At 45.9% G+C, this 20429-nt stretch overlaps 1 protein-coding gene across 1 annotated transcript in view; it reads right to left on the bottom strand.

Moving 5' to 3' along the window:
• The window catches only part of LOC139221452 (sodium channel protein type 5 subunit alpha-like), a 131540-nt gene that overhangs the window by 43052 nt on the left and 68059 nt on the right, over positions 1–20429 (bottom strand). The window contains exons 16-21 of the mRNA XM_070853373.1: positions 18922–19095; positions 17757–17918; positions 17464–17658; positions 1647–1787; positions 1425–1545; positions 665–852 (exon numbers count right to left, since the gene is read on the bottom strand). Of these exons, the coding sequence (XP_070709474.1) occupies positions 665–852; positions 1425–1545; positions 1647–1787; positions 17464–17658; positions 17757–17918; positions 18922–19095 (981 nt within the window). The remainder of the gene's footprint in view (positions 1–664; positions 853–1424; positions 1546–1646; positions 1788–17463; positions 17659–17756; positions 17919–18921; positions 19096–20429) is intronic.

Here is a 20429-nt window from a genome sequence, read left to right as displayed (position 1 = left end):
TGAGAGCTGAATGTGATGGATGATCTGTCTGCTTTATGTTTCTAATCTCTTCAAGGAGCAGTGAAACCAGCAGCTGCACCCAAAGAAGAAAAGTGAACAAACGTCACTTCTGGCTCCAAAAAAACAAGATGGCGACGGCCGCTGAGCCAAACTTGAGGCTTCAAAACGGCAGCTGCACAAACCATCACGCTGACGTCCTTCATACAGTCTGTGGGTCAGCGACCCTTTTGTTTTTTGAGTCAGTAGTAAATCCACCTCTCTGGTAAATATACTCAAGTAAAAGATGCTAAAGAGAAGCAGCAGCCTGAAATGGAAGCAGCAAAGCGTGAAGATGTTTCTGGTTAAGTTCTTCACTGCTGTGCCTCTGATTTTAGTGTTTAATTCCTTTTAGTGTTTAATTCATGTACGTTAATCCTCATTTCTCAGCCTTAGATGAGAGTTAATAAAGTGCACACACACACACAAAAACACCAGCTGACAGACAGGCGGTCGTTAGATGCTAACCTCAGGGGGAACAACAGCTGACTCACACACACACACGCACCTGAGCTTCTTTACGTCACACACAGGTGTGTGTGTGTGTGTGTGTGTGTGTGTGTGTGTGTGTGTGTGTGTGTGTGTACACTAGACTCGGGTCAGCAGACAGTCAGATCTCCCCCCTTACCTCCTCCCTGTCCTCGTCCTCCTCGGAGCCCTCGCTCTGCTCCTCCTCCCCTTCCTCCTCCTCGTCCTCCTCCTCCTCTGGGAACTCCACGTCCGACTCTCCGGGGGCGATGGGGACGCTGATGGTCAGGTTGGGGTTCGTCATGTAGCTGTCGTCCTCCGGCACCACGTACTTCTCCACGTGGCGGCCTGGGACGGGCGGTAAAGATGAATCAGTGAGCGCTCAGGGTTTCACTTGTGTTTAACTGCACACTTCAAGCATTTCAGGACACAGACAGCTGAAAACACGACTCCGTGCTCCTGAACGTGCTTCCTGCTGTTTCCACCAGCAGATCGGTGATGTTCTTCCACGCCGGGCTGAGAAAACCAGCTCTCTATGGAGCTGCTTTCTCAGTGGATTAGCGGCCACGATGTCTACACTGACGAACTGACTGTCCACATACTTTTGGCCACATGACAGTTCAGTTAGAAAAACACACGGACAGACAGAAAACACTGCTGATGCTCCAGTTTAGTTCTGCAGCGTCCAACTTGCAATCTTTACATTTCATCACTGTTTGTTTTGTTGTGGGTTTTTTTGGGTCTTGTGGAATCGGGGCCGATAAAAACAACAGTTTTTTGCTGTGTGACTGAATTCTCAGATGTCCCAGTGTCCTTGAATGACTCCAATTGTGAAACAGCCCCTGCTAGCAACAACAGCGTGATGCCACATCCAGAGGGAACGGTGTGTGTGTGTGTGTGTGTGTGTGTGTGTGTGCTACCTATGACAGCTCCGTTGGCCTCAGTGTGGATGGTACTCAGGCGTTTGAGCTTCATCATGGCTTTGGCCTCCTTTCGCTTCTGTCGGCGACGCTTCAGGTTCCCGTTGAAGAAATCCACCACCTGCATCACACAGACACAGACAGAAGAGAAGAAGCCGGTACGGCAGCAGGGAGAGGAGGTGAGTCGGCTCTGTGTCGACAGACAGACAGACAGACAGGTACCTGTCTGCGGCACCAGGCCAGACCCCTGGTGATCCTGTGGATGGCGATATGCAGGTTGTTCATCTCCCCGTCGTCGTCTGGAGCCGACAGGTTGTCGGAGCTGAAACTGCTGAGGAGCAACGCCAGGAAGAGGTTCAGCAGCTGGAGACAGACAGAGAGACAGAGAGACAGAGAGACAGACAGACAGACAGACAGACAGACAGACAGACAGACAGACAGACAGACAGACAGAGAGAGAGAGAGTCAGTGAATATGAAACAAACTTTTGAAATGTCACAAATATCCAAATTATGTGCGCTTCCATCAACTGGTTTAGAGCAAATAACCCAGACAGACAGACAGACAGACAGACAGACAGACAGACAGACAGACAGACAGACAGACAGACAGACAGACAGACAGACAGACAGACAGACCACAGGGCCGACACACACAGAGAGAGACAGACATGTTAACCTGCATGTCTTTGGACTTTGGGGGGGTCACGAACCCTCTGCCCACCTGTCTCCTCACCTTCTTCCAGATGTTTCTTCCTGCTCTCGTTTCCTCACACACACACACACACACACACACCTGTACAGCGCACACACACACACACACACACACACACACACACACACACACACACACACACACACACACACACACACACACACACACTGGCTATCTCAGCTTCCAGAGCAGGTTGATTACTCAGTGTGTGCTGAATAATGCCTGAGACTCTTGGTAACTGATCACTAAGTCGGAGTGCTGCTCTTAGAAGATTGGCTTCTGTTTAACCACAGCTGAGTGTGTGTGTGTGTGTGTGTGTGTGTGTCCTACAGTAGGTGACAGGGTCTAGGTCAGGTGGATCAGGTGGATCAGGTGGCCGCTTCCTGTGTCTGTCTTCTGATTACAGCCAGCAGACCTCAGACCTGCAGACAGGCTGCTTAGTTTCGTGCTCAAAGGCACTTCAGCAGCTCTATAAGCTGCTGTTTGGGAAGTCTTTACTTTACCTTCTTCATGTTCTTCACCTTCTTCATGTTCTTTACCTTCTTCATGTTCTTCACCTTCTTCATGTTCTTCACCTTCTTCATGTTCTTTACCTTCTTCATGTTCTTCACCTTCTTCATGTTCTTTACCTTCTTCATGTTCTTTACCTTCTTCATGTTCTTCACCTTCTTCATGTTCTTCACCTTCTTCATGTTCTTCACCTTCTTCATGTTCTTTACGTTCTTTACCTTCTTCATGTTCTTTACCTTCTTTACCTTCTTCATGTTCTTTACCTTCTTCATGTTCTTTACCTTCTTTACCTTCTTCATGTTCTTTACCTTCTTCATGTTCTTCACCTTCTTCATGTTCTTTACTTTCTTCATGTTCTTCACCTTCTTCATGTTCTTCACCTTCTTCATGTTCTTTACCTTCTTCATGTTCTTCACCTTCTTCATGTTCTTTACCTTCTTCATGTTCTTCACCTTCTTCATGTTCTTCACCTTCTTCATGTTCTTTACCTTCTTCATGTTCTTTACCTTCTTCATGTTCTTTACGTTCTTTACTTTCTTCGTGTTCTTTACCTTCTTCGTGTTCTTTACCTTCTTCATGTTCTTCACCTTCTTTATGTTCTTCACCTTCTTCATGTTCTTCACCTTCTTCATGTTCTTTACCTTCTTCATGTTCTTCACCTTCTTCATGTTCTTCACCTTCTTCATGTTCTTTACGTTCTTTACCTTCTTCATGTTCTTTACCTTCTTTACATTCTATACGTTCTTTACCTTCTTTATGTTCTATACGTTCTTTACCTTCTTCATGTTCTTTACGTTCTCTACCTTCTTCATGTTCTCTACCTTCTTTATGATCTTTACCTTCTTTATGTTCTATACGTTCTCTACCTTCTTCACGTTCTTTACCTTCTTTATGATCTTTACCTTCTTTATGTTCTATACGTTCTCTACCTTCTTCACGTTCTTTACCTTCTTTATGATCTTTACCTTCTTTATGTTCTATACGTTCTCTACCTTCTTCACGTTCTTTACCTTCTTTATGATCTCTACCTTCTTCATGTTCTTTACGTTCTCTACCTTCTTCATGTTCTCTACCTTCTTTACATTGGACACTAGCAGCACGGACTAGAAGAGAAGAGGAAGCTCCTGGTGCTGCTGCTGCTTTGGCTGAAGCTAAATCAGCCCATTAAAACATCTGCCTGCTCTCCGGTGAGTGTGTGAGCAGAAACACCCCTGCAGATCTACAGAGCACGCAAACAAACACACACACACACACACACACACACACACACACACACACACACACACACACACACACACACACACACACACACACACACACACACACACACACACACACACACACACACACACACAGATTCACACATGCAGCTGTTCAGCCACTGAATGTGTCCAAACGAGCTCAACATGTGAACGTCCATGTCGGCAGCAGAGCTTGTGTCACTAAAAGGTCCAAATGACTAACTCTTGTTGTTAGTCTGTCTCACTGTGTCTGAATCCATCACACACATATTGATGAAGAGCGAGTGACACACACACACACACACACACACACACACACACACACACACACACACACACACACACAGGTCAGAGGTTGCTTCCTGCTGTCAGATATTGACCCACTGGCCTGTTTTCATCTTACACAACCAGTAACTGGGAAGCTGGTGGAAGCTGTTACATAACAACCAACCAGCTGCAGGGTGTGTGTGTGTGTGTGTGTGTGTGTGTGTGTGTGTGTGTGTGTGTGTGTGTGTGTGTGTGTGTGTGAAAGCGAGGGAAACAGTCGTGTCATATTACATCAATGTATCAGATGGATAAGGTGGATTACTAAACTCCTCTTTGTTACTGAAAGATTTTTAGAGACGTAAAAGTAAAATCATCCTTTCACATGATTTTACTTTTATTTTTTAGAATATTTCAGAAATAAAATGTGTCTTTTAGTTGCGACAGTTTCCCAAAAGGAGGCTTGAATCTGTTTTTGGTGCACTTTGAATTAGTCCATTTCACAGAGTTGCTTCAAATCCTCGTTACGTGGAGCTGGAAACAAAAGTAAAGCTAAAGGTGCACAGGTGATTATTATGTTAATGACAATCAAGTCTCAACGTTTTCCTCTTCTATTTTAGCACACTTCAGTCCTTTACAGGAAGTGATCTGAACAAGTTCGGTCTCTTGAAATGTTTAAAATAAAACTATACTCAAAATATTTTCAAAATAAGAGTCTTAAAGTCTTTAATTTGAGTAGTTTTATAATGGTGACCTTCAATGAGTCATTTTAAGGCAAAATATGTTACAGATTTAAATCACTCATGTGCAGCAGGACAGTAACACTGGAGCAGGAGGGTGATCAATATAAACTTTAGGCAATGTGTGTGTGTGTGTGTGTGTGTGTGTGTGTGTGTGTGTGTGCTGTGTACGTACCGCACGTGACACATTAAAAGTGTGTGTGTGTGTGTAAAATTTTACTTGTGTAAATGTGTGTGTGAAAGATGAGAGGTTTATGTGTGTGTATTTGTCTCTGCATGTGTGTTTGTTTGTGTGTGTGTGTGTGTGTGTGTGTATTGATTAGAGATGGTGGTGTGTGTGTGTTTGTGCTACTGATCCATGTCAGAATGTCACATGCCCGGTTTCACCGTCCCAAAATGCCGTCGTCTGATTGGATGCGGGACCGACCTGAACACCAATAGATCAATGCTGTTGATTGGTTAACATGGCAACATGCCCCGACAGCTCGACCAATGACCTTGCTGCCTTCCAATAGCTGATAACACACCACTGACAGACAGAGGGCTACATTTAACCTGCTTACACACCAAAGTACATAAAAACTCTTTAAACCTGCATTTATTTGGATCTTCTGTCGACACAGTAGCACCATCCCAGTCCGTTAGCGCCTCTTTTTTAGCTCTGTTTTTGGTCTCCACCACCCTGCAGCTGCCAAACGCTCCACTATGTTCACCAGCTGCCCTCTGCAACTAACAGGTATATTAATTACCAATAAATCTGCTGATTATGTCCTCAATTCGATTCACCTTTCTGCCTAAAGAAGGTCAGAAATGAAGAACAACGAACCAAAAGGTGAAATGTCTTGTTTTGTCCAAATAACAGTCCGAAGACCAAAGATGTTCAGTTTACAACCAAAAGCAGCTGCTAAAGGAGCTGAACTCAAAACTCCCTCCCTCCTAATTGGCTCTGGAGAACATCATCCTCTGTTGGTGACTGTATTTACATTAACTGACGCCTGAAACAGTAGAAGGACCAACAAAGTCCACAAAGGGAGGAGGTCGGGGGGGTTAAATGGCTTAAACAAGCTGTTTGTGTCCCAAAGTCACTTAACAAGAGTTACTTTAAGTTACGCAGTTACTTTTAACGCACCAGTAACTAACTAACATATCTATCTTTAATGTCCTGATCTTTCTCTAAACCTAGCCACGTGGTTTCGGCACCTAAACTTAACCAAACCGCCTGTCGCTGATCACGTGGTCCTGCGTGTCATTTTGTCTCTGTTGTGATGTCACTGACACCAGCTGATGGTGAAACCACACACACTGTTTGGGCTGTTAATCCAAAAACAAGCTCCTAAATGAGGCCAAGAGCTGCAGAGTCGACATAAAGAGATCTAAGACGTGTGTGGAATAACTGGGACCTGCTGTTTTGAGTGGGAAACCCCTTTAAAAATGAGTTACATCTCAGCAGCAAACAGGAGGCGACAGTGTGTGTGTGTGTGTGTGTGTGTGTGTGTGTGTGTGTGTGTGTGTGTGTGTGTGTGTGTGTGTTTCCGGAGCAGCAGACCACCTGATCCCCCCCCAATTCACCTCGTTTAACTCGTTAAGTGGATCGTACCAATTAGCCCGGAGAAGTGGGCCAACCCTACACACACACACACACACACACACACACACACACACACACACACACACACACACACACACACACACACACACACTCTGTGAAACGAGAAAGGCCAAACACAGCTGAGCCTCTGGTCGACGACACGGACAGGACAGAGAGGATGTACTCAATTATTTTCTGCAGCATTCAGTTAATTTGAATTTGAGATTAATTTAGTTTATTTTCATGTAATATTATTTTTCCTCTTTATTCTTTGTGCTTTATTTCATTCTGTCGGCAGGAGACTGAAATAGATAACAGATGCTGATAGATAAAGTAGAATTATTTTCTACTTTATTGAGTTTGTGACAAACACTCACTGAAGCTTTAGGAGAACAGCAGCATAACTCCTTATTTATTATTTCAACATAAACCCTTTATGGACTTGGGATCAAGCTGTGATTTGTCATCTGGATAACGACATCTGATCACAGTCCTTTTCATCTGCATCCCAAACGAATAAGCACTCTCGTTATCTCCGATCTCATCGTGCAAATTAGGCAGAAGGAGCTGGTGGACTTCAAACCTCCAGGTGGAGATGGGCTCATGGAGTAAAAACAGCTGATGAAGAGGCTGGACGACGCACAGCGGTCACAGAGAAACAGTCGGCTCAGAATCAGACAGAAGTTCAACTCAGGTAGTCGAGGAGAGTCCAGAGAGCAGCTGCTGGCCTGGAAACAGCTCCACACACACACACACACACACACACACACACACACACACCTGAGGAGCTACAGCCCCCACAGAGCAGGGGGTGGGTGGTGATGAACGAGCGGTAACATCGGTACTCGTCCTCATCACAACAAACCCCCATGAGCAAAGCCCCCTGGGAAAACGGCTTGCAGCACAAGAGAGGAAGGGGAGAGTGACAGAGAGGAGGTTTTTATTTACCTGCACGGTTGTTGTAATATGTTACGGACACCCCCTGACCTAAAGCCCATCAGCACCTTTGGGTGAACTAGGGTATAGGGCATATTATTATCACAGTAGTCCACTGTGTATATATATATATATATATTACCCTCTTGGTTCCCCTGCGGCTGTGTGTCACATGTTTCTAAAAATAAAATGAAATAAAAAAAGAAAACCTGGAGCAAAGCTTCACTGATGGTGTCCACATACTTATGGCCACATGCCATTAACCGTTACCGGATCAATACTTTTTATTCAGCTTCTGATGCCTCTAACAGGCTGGACTCTTCTTCTCTGTGCCTGAGACCCACTGCTCCACTGGCAGCATGTGGCTTCAGCACCAGCAGGGGGCGATGATGACCACGGCGAAGGATGAACGCAGCAAAAAGTAGTGAACACGTCCGCGTAGGGAGGAGGTCTGGGTTGATCTGATCCGGTTTCACAGAGGAGATCAGGGTTTGTCTGTCTAACGTGGTAACATCATGTAACAAGCATACTTATCTTCACCCAAACCATCATAGTTTCCTAAAACCACCCACTTGGGTGCTTTATTTTGAAAGTCTGACTGGTCGTTCCATGTGTGCTGCTGCTACATTGACTGTGGAAAAGTGCTTTTGGCTCTTAGTGTTTGTTCACACCCAGAGCAAGATGTATGTTTGAGTCTGACCATGAGTTCACTCGCCTTCTTGCGCAGGTAACACGGATTTCTCGAATAATTTCGATCTGCGCAAATTTCCTCGTGACACAAAACAAGAAAGATTGACTTCCGTTTTGTTGTGAGCACAGTGTGGTGACGTGGACACGTTTCCTCTGGTGGGTCTATTAGTTTACTTAAAAACACAGCTAGTTCAGCCTAAAACATTCAGGATACATTAGCACCGTTTAATGGGAGTTAATGGCTGCCGGTTCACCTCACTGTGTGATTACAAGGTGATTTAGAAAGAAGCGTGCTTCCTCTTTGGAAAAGGACCAGAAGGACTGGATTAAAACAAGCTTCTTGTGATGTTAAGTTAAGACTGAAATACTTTGATCTTCACTCATCCAGGTTTTATTCCTCACTTTTTCCTTTTCAAACATCAAAATGCTGTATTTCGTTTTTTAAATGTTCTTAGTGCCTTATGAAAAGCAGTTTTAGTTTTTGTCTATGATAAAGGTGATTAATATCACTGAGCTGATGCACTAACATCACAAACGTGAAAATATAAGTCTCTCTACATAGATAAATATATAGAGAGAAATAGATATATACACACAGTATTAGTAATTGTAAAACTAAATGTTTCCAATGAAACAATTAATATCATAGAATAATTATGATTTATACAATAACATATCTACACTGCCCTGAAAAATAAGAATAAAAAAACAGTATATTCAGTTTGACAGATTTAATATTTACATGTTTACACCTTTTACTCCACTTCCTCTGTACCTGTGGGGGTTTTCCTGCTTAAAAGACTTGTGTTTCCATCCAGATGTTTCTTCCCATTAGGAAAAACCCATCCTCCATTTATCAAACCCAGAATTTATGCAATTAATCAAGTTTGACTATTCAAACTGCTGATTTGTGGTTTGGGAACAGCTTTGGACTCTCTGATAAAAAATAAAGTCACGATGATTAAAGTTAGTTAGATACATCTAATGAGAGAAAAAGATAAAATGAAGAAGAGCAGAAAAAGAAGAGAAGGAAGGAGGGGAACAGGAGGAGAGCGGGAGTGTCGTGGCAGGTGTGCTGCAGTTTAAGTGCTGGCTCAGGGAAACACATTCAGCCGCTCGTTTGTCATGAAGAGAAACAGCAAACTAAACATGAGCTCACCTGCTTCAGTCTGTGCAGCTGCACACACACACACACACACACACACACACACACACACACACACACACACACACACACACACACACACACACACACACACACACACACACACACACACACACACACACACACACACACACACACACACACACACACAGTTCAGAAACAAGGTCTGCAGGATGCAGCAGGAACTGGACTTTAAAGCAGCTTCAGAGTAAAGAACTGCACACTGAATCAGACCTTTTGTACACAAATACAGACGTAGAACCAGAGAAACTTCAGGTGGAAACGTGTGGAAACATGTGGAAACGTGTGGAAACGTGTGGAAACGTGTGGAAACGTGTGGAAACGTCGGCACCGGCAGGTTTCACAGTCTGTGAGCAGGAGACAAGCACCAGACTCCTCAGTGAAAACAGCTGATTTTAACCTCTGAGTTTTTACATGTGCGTCACCTGTCATGACACACCGTTCACATGATACACACACACACACACACTGCTGCACACACACACACACACACACACACACACACACACACACACACACACACACACACACACACACAGTGACATACCCGTGTGTGTACGTGAGATAAGAGGTAATTCCCCCTCTTTCTTTATCTGCCACTGAAAGCAGGGATGCTTATCACATTCAGCTAAATAAAACACACACACACACGTGACACACACACACAGACACACGTGACACACACACAGACACACACACACACACACACACACACAGACACACGTGACACACACACATCATTAGCAGTGCCGTGTGTGTTCGCTGTGCCCAAACCAAACTGTTTCGTGTTTTAATAAGTATAGGAAACAACTATTTACGGCCCCAGTGCCTTCTGGGTATTACTGCAGCATCACGGGGTTCACTGTCACGGCAACAAGGCCTCGCATCCTCCCTGGCGACCGTTTCCGTGACGATGGTTTGACACGTTAGAGCGGGACCTCTACCTCCTTTCTTTTCTTTCCCATCTCCCACTCTTTCTCCCCTCTATCCTCCCTCTTATATTTCCTTAGCTTTTGTCCTTCTTCCTTTTCTTCCCCTTTGCTCACACTCTTCTGCTCTACCTTCCACTTTTCCTTTTTTTCATTAAACCCACGTATTTTTCCATTTTACCTTCTTCATAACCTCCACTCCTCTCATTCCTCCCTCCTTCTGTCTACTTGCTTCCTTCCTTGCCTCCTTGCACGCTGCTTCTTGCTCTCCCTTTATTTACCTCTTTCTTTCTTCCTTCATTCTTTATTCATTCCTTACTTTCTTCTTTCTGCCCTTTCCCCTCCTCATCCATTCATCCCTCCATTCTCATTCTCGGTCCTTCCTTCCTCTTTCCCCCTCTGTCCATTATGAGGTGCGACATTTGACATCTCATAACAAAAACAGAATCATGCACACACACACACACGAATTCATGCATGCATAAATGCCTCCACACACACACACACACACACACACACACACAGGGCGAGCTGAGCTGTGCACAATGAGGCCATTTCTAAAAGGATAAATCACCTGAATTGGAAAGGTTCGGTCATCATGACACACACACACACACACACACACACACACACACACACACACACACACACACACACACACACACACACACACACACACACACACACACACACACACACACACACTCACACACACACACACACACACACCTACACACACACACGTGTTTAGGAATACTCATTCAGTCAGGTCAGCATATCCCTCTGCAGGGGGAGATACAATTCCTGCCACTGACAAGAGAAGAATAAGAGGCTGTTGACTGTGAAGTGTGTGTGTGTGTGTGTGTGTGTGTGTGTGTGTGTGTGTGCGTGTAAGCTGTCTGGCCTATCAAGCTCGTTATTAAATATCCATGAGACCATTAAGCTAAATAGATGAATGAGATGCTATTATTGCTGCGTGCGTCTGCACACACACACACACACACACACACACACACACACACACACACACACACACACACACACACACACACACACACACACACACACACACACACACACACACACACACACACACACACACACACACACACACACACACACACAGACTGGTGAATATGAGACTTTTTCATAATAAGTAAAACAGGATAGAGGAGGAGGGGAGAGGAGAAAGAGGAATATTCTAGAAGTGTATTCCACCCCTCGTGTTGATTTAAATTATTTCTTCCTTCTTGTCTCGTGTGAAGGATTCAAGCCTCTGGCGGCCACCAGATGTTGAACCTTCCTTCATATAGAGCTGTTACATTTGGATAAACACCAGGATCCCGACATGAAATCTCTTTTTCTTTATGTTCCAAAATGAAAAGTTAACTTCAGTATACCTAGATTCAAACAGGGCTTTTGGAAACCTGAGCCCCCTTTTTTTTTTTTTTTTAATGACCGGTAGGTACAAAAAGTTTTGGAATTGGACCAATAGCTGTGGCTGCATCCTAATCCTTTGGGACAGCTGCACCTGATCACAGTAGGTCCACTAAAAGAGCTTGTTTGATCCACTGACAGGCTCAGAGTGTTATTCTAAGTGTGTGACAGCATCATGGAAAGGATCCCTACAGAGAGAGACCTGGAAGATCCTTTTGGTTTAACCACAAACAGCACACACACCAGACTACATTCACTAAAACAGGGATTTTAGCTTGCACACAAACAAATGAACTGATGGCGACAGCAGCAACGCCGTGACTACATCGTAAAATTGCTATTTTAGTGAATGGAGTCTGGTGGCTTTGAAGAGAACGATATGACTGCAGTTTCTGGTTAAACATAAAGGATCTTACAGGTAAGAGTTCATCTTTATGTCAGTTGTGATTGATTTGTCTCCTAAGATCCTTTTGGTTTAACCGCAAACAGCTCTCTGCACACACACCAGACTCCATTCACTAAAACAGGGATTTTAGCTCACAGGACACAGGAGTTACTGGTCTTCTGCTGCCTCCATCAGTTCATTCGTTCGGACAGCTTCAGGCAGCTGTTTACACCCGGACTGGTCGGCAGTATAAATAATGATAAATCCCACCTCAGGTCAGTGTGGGTGTGCTGGCTGAGTGCTTTAGCTGCAACTTTTTCTTTCATTATTTTAAGTTTTCAGTCACACTTTGGTTACGTTTAGACACCAAAACTACTTATTATTAAAAGATGGGTGTAACTAGCCACAGTGGCTGTTTACACTCATGTGCATATATATATCTAATGTGTTTGCATTAGTCAAATAAGAAGTGATTTACTTTTAGAGGTACACAATGGATATCGAGATTAATCCAATGAAGTGGGAAATATCCAATTAATTACTTTTTGGAGAGAAAAACACCCAAATTGACAAGCAGGGGCCAAATATCCTCCGTGTTGGGAGGCTTTACTTCAATCTTCTCTGCATCAAACCGTGAACTTCCTGTTACAAGCTGTCCAGCAGATGCTGAGATGTGATGAGCTGACACTTACTTTCCTCCTTTCTGCTTTCATTCCCTCTTTACTTCCATCCCGGCCTCACTCACTCGTTTCCTCCTCTTAACTTCATTATTATCCTGTCGCTTTCCTTCCTTTTTCCCTTCCTTCCTCCCTCACTCCCCTCCTTCCTTCCTGTTTTTAAGACATTTTAAAATGATTTTATATTCGTATTCGAGACCAATTTAGCTGTGTGTGTGTGTGTGTGTGTGTGTGTGTGTGTGTATACTGTAGGTGCATGTGTTGACCATCAGATAAGGGTACATCTCCAGTTACTGTCTGCTCTGAATCCCTCTGATTGGGTCTGTCTCTCAGACACACACACACACACACACACACACACACACACACACACACACACACACACACACACACACACACACACACACACACACACACACACACACACTGATGGATTGATTGATGTGTTTAGAGGTGCATACACGTGATGTGTTCATGCTGGTGGGGGGGTTCATTTTAAAGTAAGGCAGGTAAAATGATCTACATAGAACAGTGTGTGTGTGTGTGTGTGTGTGTGTGTGTGTGTGTGTGTGTGTGTGTGTGTGTGTGTGTGTGTGTGTGTGTGTGTGTCTGGGGGGTACAGTGTAAGATGAGATGGCTGATAGTGATCAGAAGAAAGTAAATCTTTCCTCTCCTCTTTTTCTCTGGCAAGATGAGCGCTCTCTGCATTGGTGTGTGTGTGTGTGTGTGTGTGTGTGTGTGTGTGTGTGTGTGTGTGTGTGTGTGTGTGTGTGTGTGTGTGTGTGTGTGTGTGTGTGTGTAGGTGATTACGCTTGTTCTACACGAAGAAAACACCAGAGAGTCTGTCGTGCTTCTAGTTACATGGGAGTGAGCGAGCGGTACCTGATATCAGAAGCACTCGCTCATAAGAAGAACGGATGATGAAGTGATAACAAACAAACGACATCCTGGTCCTTCAGCGGTGCTCGTGAGGTCACTGGAACATGGTGCAGGCTCAATAGTGAGTTTAGGGGGAATCTGTCCGTGGCTCTGACGCTGACGGACAGACGGACACGACATCAGCTGCAAGAGGATCACTTTTTAAAGCTGCAATAAGTGATGAGTGTTTTTGGCTACTTGCCGGCAGCAGAAACAAGTTGTGAAGGAAACACTGAAGTCCAATATGTTCTCTCTCTCTCTCTCTCTCTCTCTCTCTCTCTCTCTCTTTTAGCTCTGGGTTTGGTCTCCACCACCTCCTGGGGGAAATGTGTGGCTCTTTAGCTGCTAAATGCTCCTCTGTGTTCACCAGCTGCTCTACTCTGCTTTTCGCTGCCAAGCAGCTCGAACAACAGCAGATCTTTACAGCTCTTTCTCTGAAAAGAGCCGTGAGAGTGAAGAGTGAAGAGTTCAGACACCTTTCACACCGTTTTCATATGAACATTTCATTCGGTGTTAGCAAAATATCGATTAGAGCCTCTTTGAATGCTGAATCGTAGACGGTGTGATGTTACTATCCTTATTTTGGTCATTGCAAAAACAACATGTTTGGTGTCAGGCACTTCTTTACGGAGTGACTTACCGGGACACCAAACAAGCCATATTTTTGTAAAACAGGCCGGATGGAGCAGATTACTTGAACTACCCATCCATCCATTATCTTCCGCTTATCCGAGGTCGGGTCGCGGTGGCAACAGGTTAAGCGGGGCACTCCAGACGCCCTTCTCCCGAGCAACGCTTTCCATCCCGAGGCGTTCCCAGGCCAGAAGAGAGCTGTAATCCCTCCGGCAGGATCTGGGTCTGCTCCGGGGTCTCCTCCTGGAGAGACATGCCCGGAAAACCTCTAAGGGGACGGGCCCAGGAGGCGTCCTGACCAGATGCCCGAACCACCTCAACTGGCTCCTTTCGATCAATCAATCAATCAATCAATCTTTATTTATATAGCGCCAATTCACAACAGTGTTATCTCAAGACGCTTTACATGAAGAGCAGGTCCAGACCAAACTCTTTAATTAGAGAGATGTGGAGGAGCAGCGGCTCTACTCCGAGCTCCTGACCCTCAGAGCTCCTCACCCTCAGAGCTCCTCACCCTCAGAGAGCTCCTCGCCCTCAGAGCTCCTCACCCTCAGAGCTCCTCACCCTCAGAGCTCCTCGCCCTCAGAGCTCCTCACCCTCAGAGCTCCTCGCCCTCAGAGCTCCTCACCCTCAGAGCTCCTGACCCTCAGAGCTCCTCGCCCTCAGAGCTCCTCGCCCTCAGAGCTCCTCGCCTTCACAGCTCCTCGCCCTCAGAGCTCCTCACCCTCAGAGCTCCTCACCCTCAGAGCTCCTCGCCTTCACAGCTCCTCACCCTCAGAGCTCCTCGCCCTCAGAGCTCCTCGCCCTCAGAGCTCCTGACCCTCAGAGCTCCTCGCCCTCAGAGCTCCTCGCCCTCAGAGCTCCTCACCCTCACAGCTCCTCGCCCTCAGAGCTCCTCGCCCTCACAGCTCCTCACCCTCAGAGCTCCTCGCCTTCACAGCTCCTCACCCTCAGAGCTCCTCGCCCTCAGAGCTCCTCACCCTCACAGCTCCTCGCCCTCAGAGCTCCTCGCCCTCAGAGCTCCTCACCCTCAGAGCTCCTCGCCTTCACAGCTCCTCACCCTCAGAGCTCCTCGCCCTCAGAGCTCCTCACCCTCAGAGCTCCTCGCCTTCACAGCTCCTCACCCTCAGAGCTCCTCGCCCTCAGAGCTCCTCGCCCTCAGAGCTCCTCACCCTCACAGCTCCTCACCCTCTCTCTAAGGCTGAGCCCAGACACCCTGCATCCGTGATCTCATTCTTTCAGACATGACCCAGAGCTCATGACCACCGGTGAGGGTTGGAACGCAGATCGACGGGTAAATCAAGTCTTCACCACAACGGGCCGGACTTGAACTATATATTTCATTACTTATCACATATTGTCCATCTTATTCTGTCAAACTGTTTAATCAATGGCAGAGATGAAAAATGAGACATTTAACAAGCAGTCTTCTGGCCATGAACAGCGATCTCAACGTTAGCCCCAGTGACCGGGCTGAGGCGTTCACTCAGCCTCCAGCCCTGAGCAACATCAGACCGGGCTCGCAGCCAGTTCACCAGCTAAGAATAAACCACATTTAAATGGGACAACGTTAGAGTCAGAGGGAGGTGTATTCCTCCTTTGTTGGTGGAGGTTCATCACCTCGTCACACCTCCAGCTCCTCTACAAGGTCAACACACTCCGGTCTGGTCTGTCCGCTACGATTAAGTTGATATAAACCCTCCAACCAACTCCTTGTAAGACCGCAAACGAGGCAGCCTCCTAAAATACTGAAGCTCAGTTCATGTGTTTGGGAAAAAGAGGGAAATCAACGCACTATATTTACTGTAACACACTGTAGGTGACTCTCTTCTTCCTTCTGTGTTTGGGTGACAAACAAAAGGGGAAGCTGGCATCAAAACACACACACACACACACGTATGCACAACTGTCCTGTGAAGTACACAACACGAGTCGGGAGGCAGAGAGAGATGAAAAGAAAAAGACAAATAAAAGGGAGGATGGATGGTGGAGTGAGCGTCAGCACATGTGGAGAGTCAGATCTAAATGTTAGGAGGTTAAACAGGCGGAGGGAGAGTAGAGAGGTCAACATTTACTCTGTCTGCAGCTCTCAGCAGCTCTCACAGAAATCAGCAATTCTTTGGACAGAGTTGAAACACGGGGTCACATGTAAAATATCCTCTTTCTCCCTCTCTTCTCCATCCATCTGTCTGTCTGCCTACCTTCTACCTTCATCTCTGAGCACAATGGTAAAAGCTGCCGGAAAAGTGAACCGCTGGAAGGTTCAGCATCCAAAACGGCGAGTGTGGGGGGGATGGAAGGTCATTTACTCTCCTGCCGATACAGTTATTACAATTAATGATCTTTATTTGTCTTCATGAATAACCCAGAGGCCTACAGAGCAGATTTTAATCTCATATTTTAGTCATTTATCATCACAATCGGTGGCAGAAGAAAGATTTTGGTGAAAAATTAGTGGATGTGACTTGAGGAACATGTTTTCCAACAGTATCAGCTGCTTTTTATAAAAGAAGTCAAGGTTCCTCAATCAAATTTAAGATCCAAGCCATCATGGGAACCAGTTCTCACAGGGGTGGTCGAGATCGTGACCTCCGCACCGAGCGGGCGTCCGATTTATATTCAGTTATGCCGATGATGGTGGAGTTAATATTCCAAAATCAACACCTCTGAACAATGATGAAGAGATTTATCAGAAGGTTCCTGGATTAAACTGCCTAATAAACCGTCAGATAAATGTATATACCTATACGTAATGGCCCAACACTAAGGCACGGGGCTCCAGGTGAGGTGTCGGGGGTCAGAGGTCAACACCAGGTCCCTTTGTGTGGTGCACAGAGCAGAAGCATATAGACTCACACCTCAGGTTTTTTTGGACAGGTGCTTCGGAGAGAAAGTCCAGAAGTGAGAGAGGAAGAAGGAAAACTCCCGCAAAAACCTGTAAAAGCTGCAGGCTCACAAGAAGCAGGTAAGAGGAGGAGTTTTTCTTTTTCCTGCCTCACATTTTACAGGGTAGAAACAGAAAATTAGAACTGTTAATTAAGCTCTGAGGGCGAATGTCATCTGTGATCAGGTCTAAAGCAGCTTCTATTACCATGAAGGACCAGAACCAGAACCAGGACCAGAACTTGGAGCCACATTGGTTCGAAGGCTTCAGCTGGCGTGAACGGATGTCATTCATAAATATCACTCACCACCAGGTTCCCGATGACCATGACCAGCATGAAGACGAGGATGCAGAGGGGCTGACCCGCGACCTCCATGCAGTCCCACATGGTCTCGATCCACTCGCCGCACAGCACCCTGAAGACGATGAGGAAGGAGTGGAAGAAGTCCTTCATGTGCCAGCGAGGAAGAGCGCAGTCCTTCGAGATCTTACACACACAGTCCTGCCGGAGGGAAGGAGGAGACGGGTTGGATGGACCGAACCTACATTTACAAAACCAAGCCTGTATCTCGGTCCGAGGTCGAAGGTCGGAGGGGTCACCTGGTAGTTTTTACCGAACAGCTGCATGCCGACCACGGCGAAGATGAAGACGATGATGGCGAGGACGAGCGTCAGGTTCCCCAGAGCGCCCATGGAGTTGCCAATGATCTTGATCAGGGTGTTGAGCGTTGGCCACGAGCGAGCGAGCTTGAACACGCGAAGCTGGACGGAAGGGGAAAGACACAGGAAGAGACAGAATTTCAGAATAAAAGCATGCCTTGGAGCCAATTCTACCAAGAGGCAGTTAAGTTTTTAATGTGTTTCTTTTTCAAGATTCAAGAAAATGAATCTTATCTTGAAAATATTCAACGTGAATCATGACGTTGACATTTTCTCAGTTTAACTTTGAGTATTTCATTTATTGTTTTCACTTCCATAGATAGTGTGCAAGGAAGGAAGGAAGGGAGGAAGGGAGGAAAACATCAGAGAGAGCAGAGAAAGAGACTGAGGACAAAAGAAAGACAAAACAGAAAAGAAAAGAACGGAGCGAACACAAACATGTGTGTCTTTATTAGTGTATCTGTGTATTTGCCTCCAGCAGAACTTGACAATACCCAGAGTGACACTTGGAGAGATCGACGCAGACAGACAGAGACAGGCTTCAAGGATCTGTGTGTGTGTGTGTGTGTGTGTGTGTGTGTGTGTGTGTGTGTGTGTGTGTGTCCTCGTCTTGTTTTCCTTATTTGCCGGCGCAGAAAACTTGGCTGCAGCTGAACTTCTGCTTTAGGTGACATCACTCATCAATAGCCAATCGTGACGCCCCGCAGATTGCTGCCGTTTCATTGGCCCTCCAGCTCAGCGAGCCGTTTTCTCCATTATTGTCTGAGTCTTAAAAACACTGAAGTGTTCACCTGTTTGCCGTATTGTTGTTCCTCACTTCTAATCCTCACACTAATTTCTGGAAGACTCTTCAAGTTGATGTATGTTGAGAAATATTGAAATAATCAGAGAGACAGACCCAGTTTTTGTCCCCTTTAGTGACTTTATATTTTTTATCAGATATATGCAAAACTAGCTCATGGTGTCATTTTACAGATTTTAAAGTGGAAAACTGTTGGTAAAAAACAGGCAGATTTGTATCACAGGGGATTCTGCAGGACGACTGAAGAACAAAGTCTTGTTTAGTGGTAATGTGGTGTTTCAGGTGCGATGTGATGTGAGTTACCAGTCTGAAGGAGCGCAGCACGCTGAGCCCCTCCACGTCCGACAGGCCGAGCTCCATGAGGCTGAGGCAGACGATGATGCTGTCGAAGATGTTCCAGCCCGTCTGGAAGTAGTAGTACGGATCCAGAGCGATGATCTTCAGCACCATCTCCGCGGTGAAGATCCCCGAGAACACCTGAGACACAATCCACACGTTTAAACGCTCAAACTGCGCAACAACACACAACATCACAGCCCCCCCTTTGTCTTCGATCATGGTCAGAGAGGTAAAATAAATATGGAGGAGGGTGAAACGCTGGAGATCCCAGCAGCACCAGTACAGGGAGTTGTTTTAGGCTCCACTGAGGAGACACGCTGGACCTCAGACTGAAGCTGTAAAGTTTCAGGTGAAACAGCGAGTCTGGTCAGAAGCAGTGACGGAGGGAACTTGTAGCTCTGACACGCTCACTGTGTGTGTTTTCAATCCTACTGACCACAGAAAATATCAGCTCAAGTATCAATCACATGTTTTTTAAGGTCCAGTGTTAAAACATCCACTTTAAAAACACACAGTGACAAACAGGAGATCAGCTCTGCACCGAGGAGACTTTAAAATAGCTGTGAGACACACACACACACACACACACACACACACACACACACACACACACACACACACACACACACACAGACAACACAAAGCTAAAACGTGTACATAGAGACAGTCAGGTAAGGACACACACACACACATAGAGATACAAGAGCTAAATGAAGGGCAGAGTTAGCCAAAGGGTAGGACATTTCAGACTGGGTTATGTTCACACACACACACACACACACACACACACACACACACACACACACACACACACACACACACACACACACACACACGTGTCACCTCCTATAACTCCAGCTGAAGTTCACAAGTTCTTTAAAAGCCAACAGGAGTTCAGCGGCTGAACAAAACAAAAGGACGTTCCAGCACACTGACCTGCTATGCTCACATTAGCGCACGCTGTTAGCATGGAGCCTAGCATCATCACAGTGTGTGTGTGTGTGTGTGTGTGTGTGTGTGTGTGTGTGTAGGTGTGTGTGTGTGTGTGTTAGCTTGGAGACACTGAGTTGAAGTGACTTCACGGAGAATCATATTATTATCACAGTAAGTGTGCCGGCAAGTGCCCAAACACTTTTCATTAAGATCACAAGTGTAAACAAAAGCCCAACCAGGAGTGGCGTGAGGACAGATCCCGGGTCAGGTGGGGCTCTGATCATGTGACAGGCTGAGAGGTGCAGGACAAGGGACATGCGCTGCAGCTCTTCTCCACCTTGGGCGCCGCCATCTTGGTTTTTTGGAAGCCACAAAGACCTCCTCTGATTGGTTAATGAGCAGGTAGCCCCGCCCCCTCTTCCTGGTGTATCTTCCTCTAAATAGGACCATAATTTACTACATGAAGAAGACTGTAAACTCAACACACACACTGCACGTCAGATCATCAGCTGTCAGCCACACTTACTCCTAAAAGTAAA

Source organism: Pempheris klunzingeri, chromosome 21 (assembly GCF_042242105.1).
Source record: "Pempheris klunzingeri isolate RE-2024b chromosome 21, fPemKlu1.hap1, whole genome shotgun sequence".
Classification (NCBI taxonomy): domain Eukaryota; kingdom Metazoa; phylum Chordata; class Actinopteri; order Acropomatiformes; family Pempheridae; genus Pempheris; species Pempheris klunzingeri.
The sequence above is the reverse complement of the archived record's forward strand: the minus strand, read 5'-3'. Positions and strand labels throughout refer to the sequence as shown.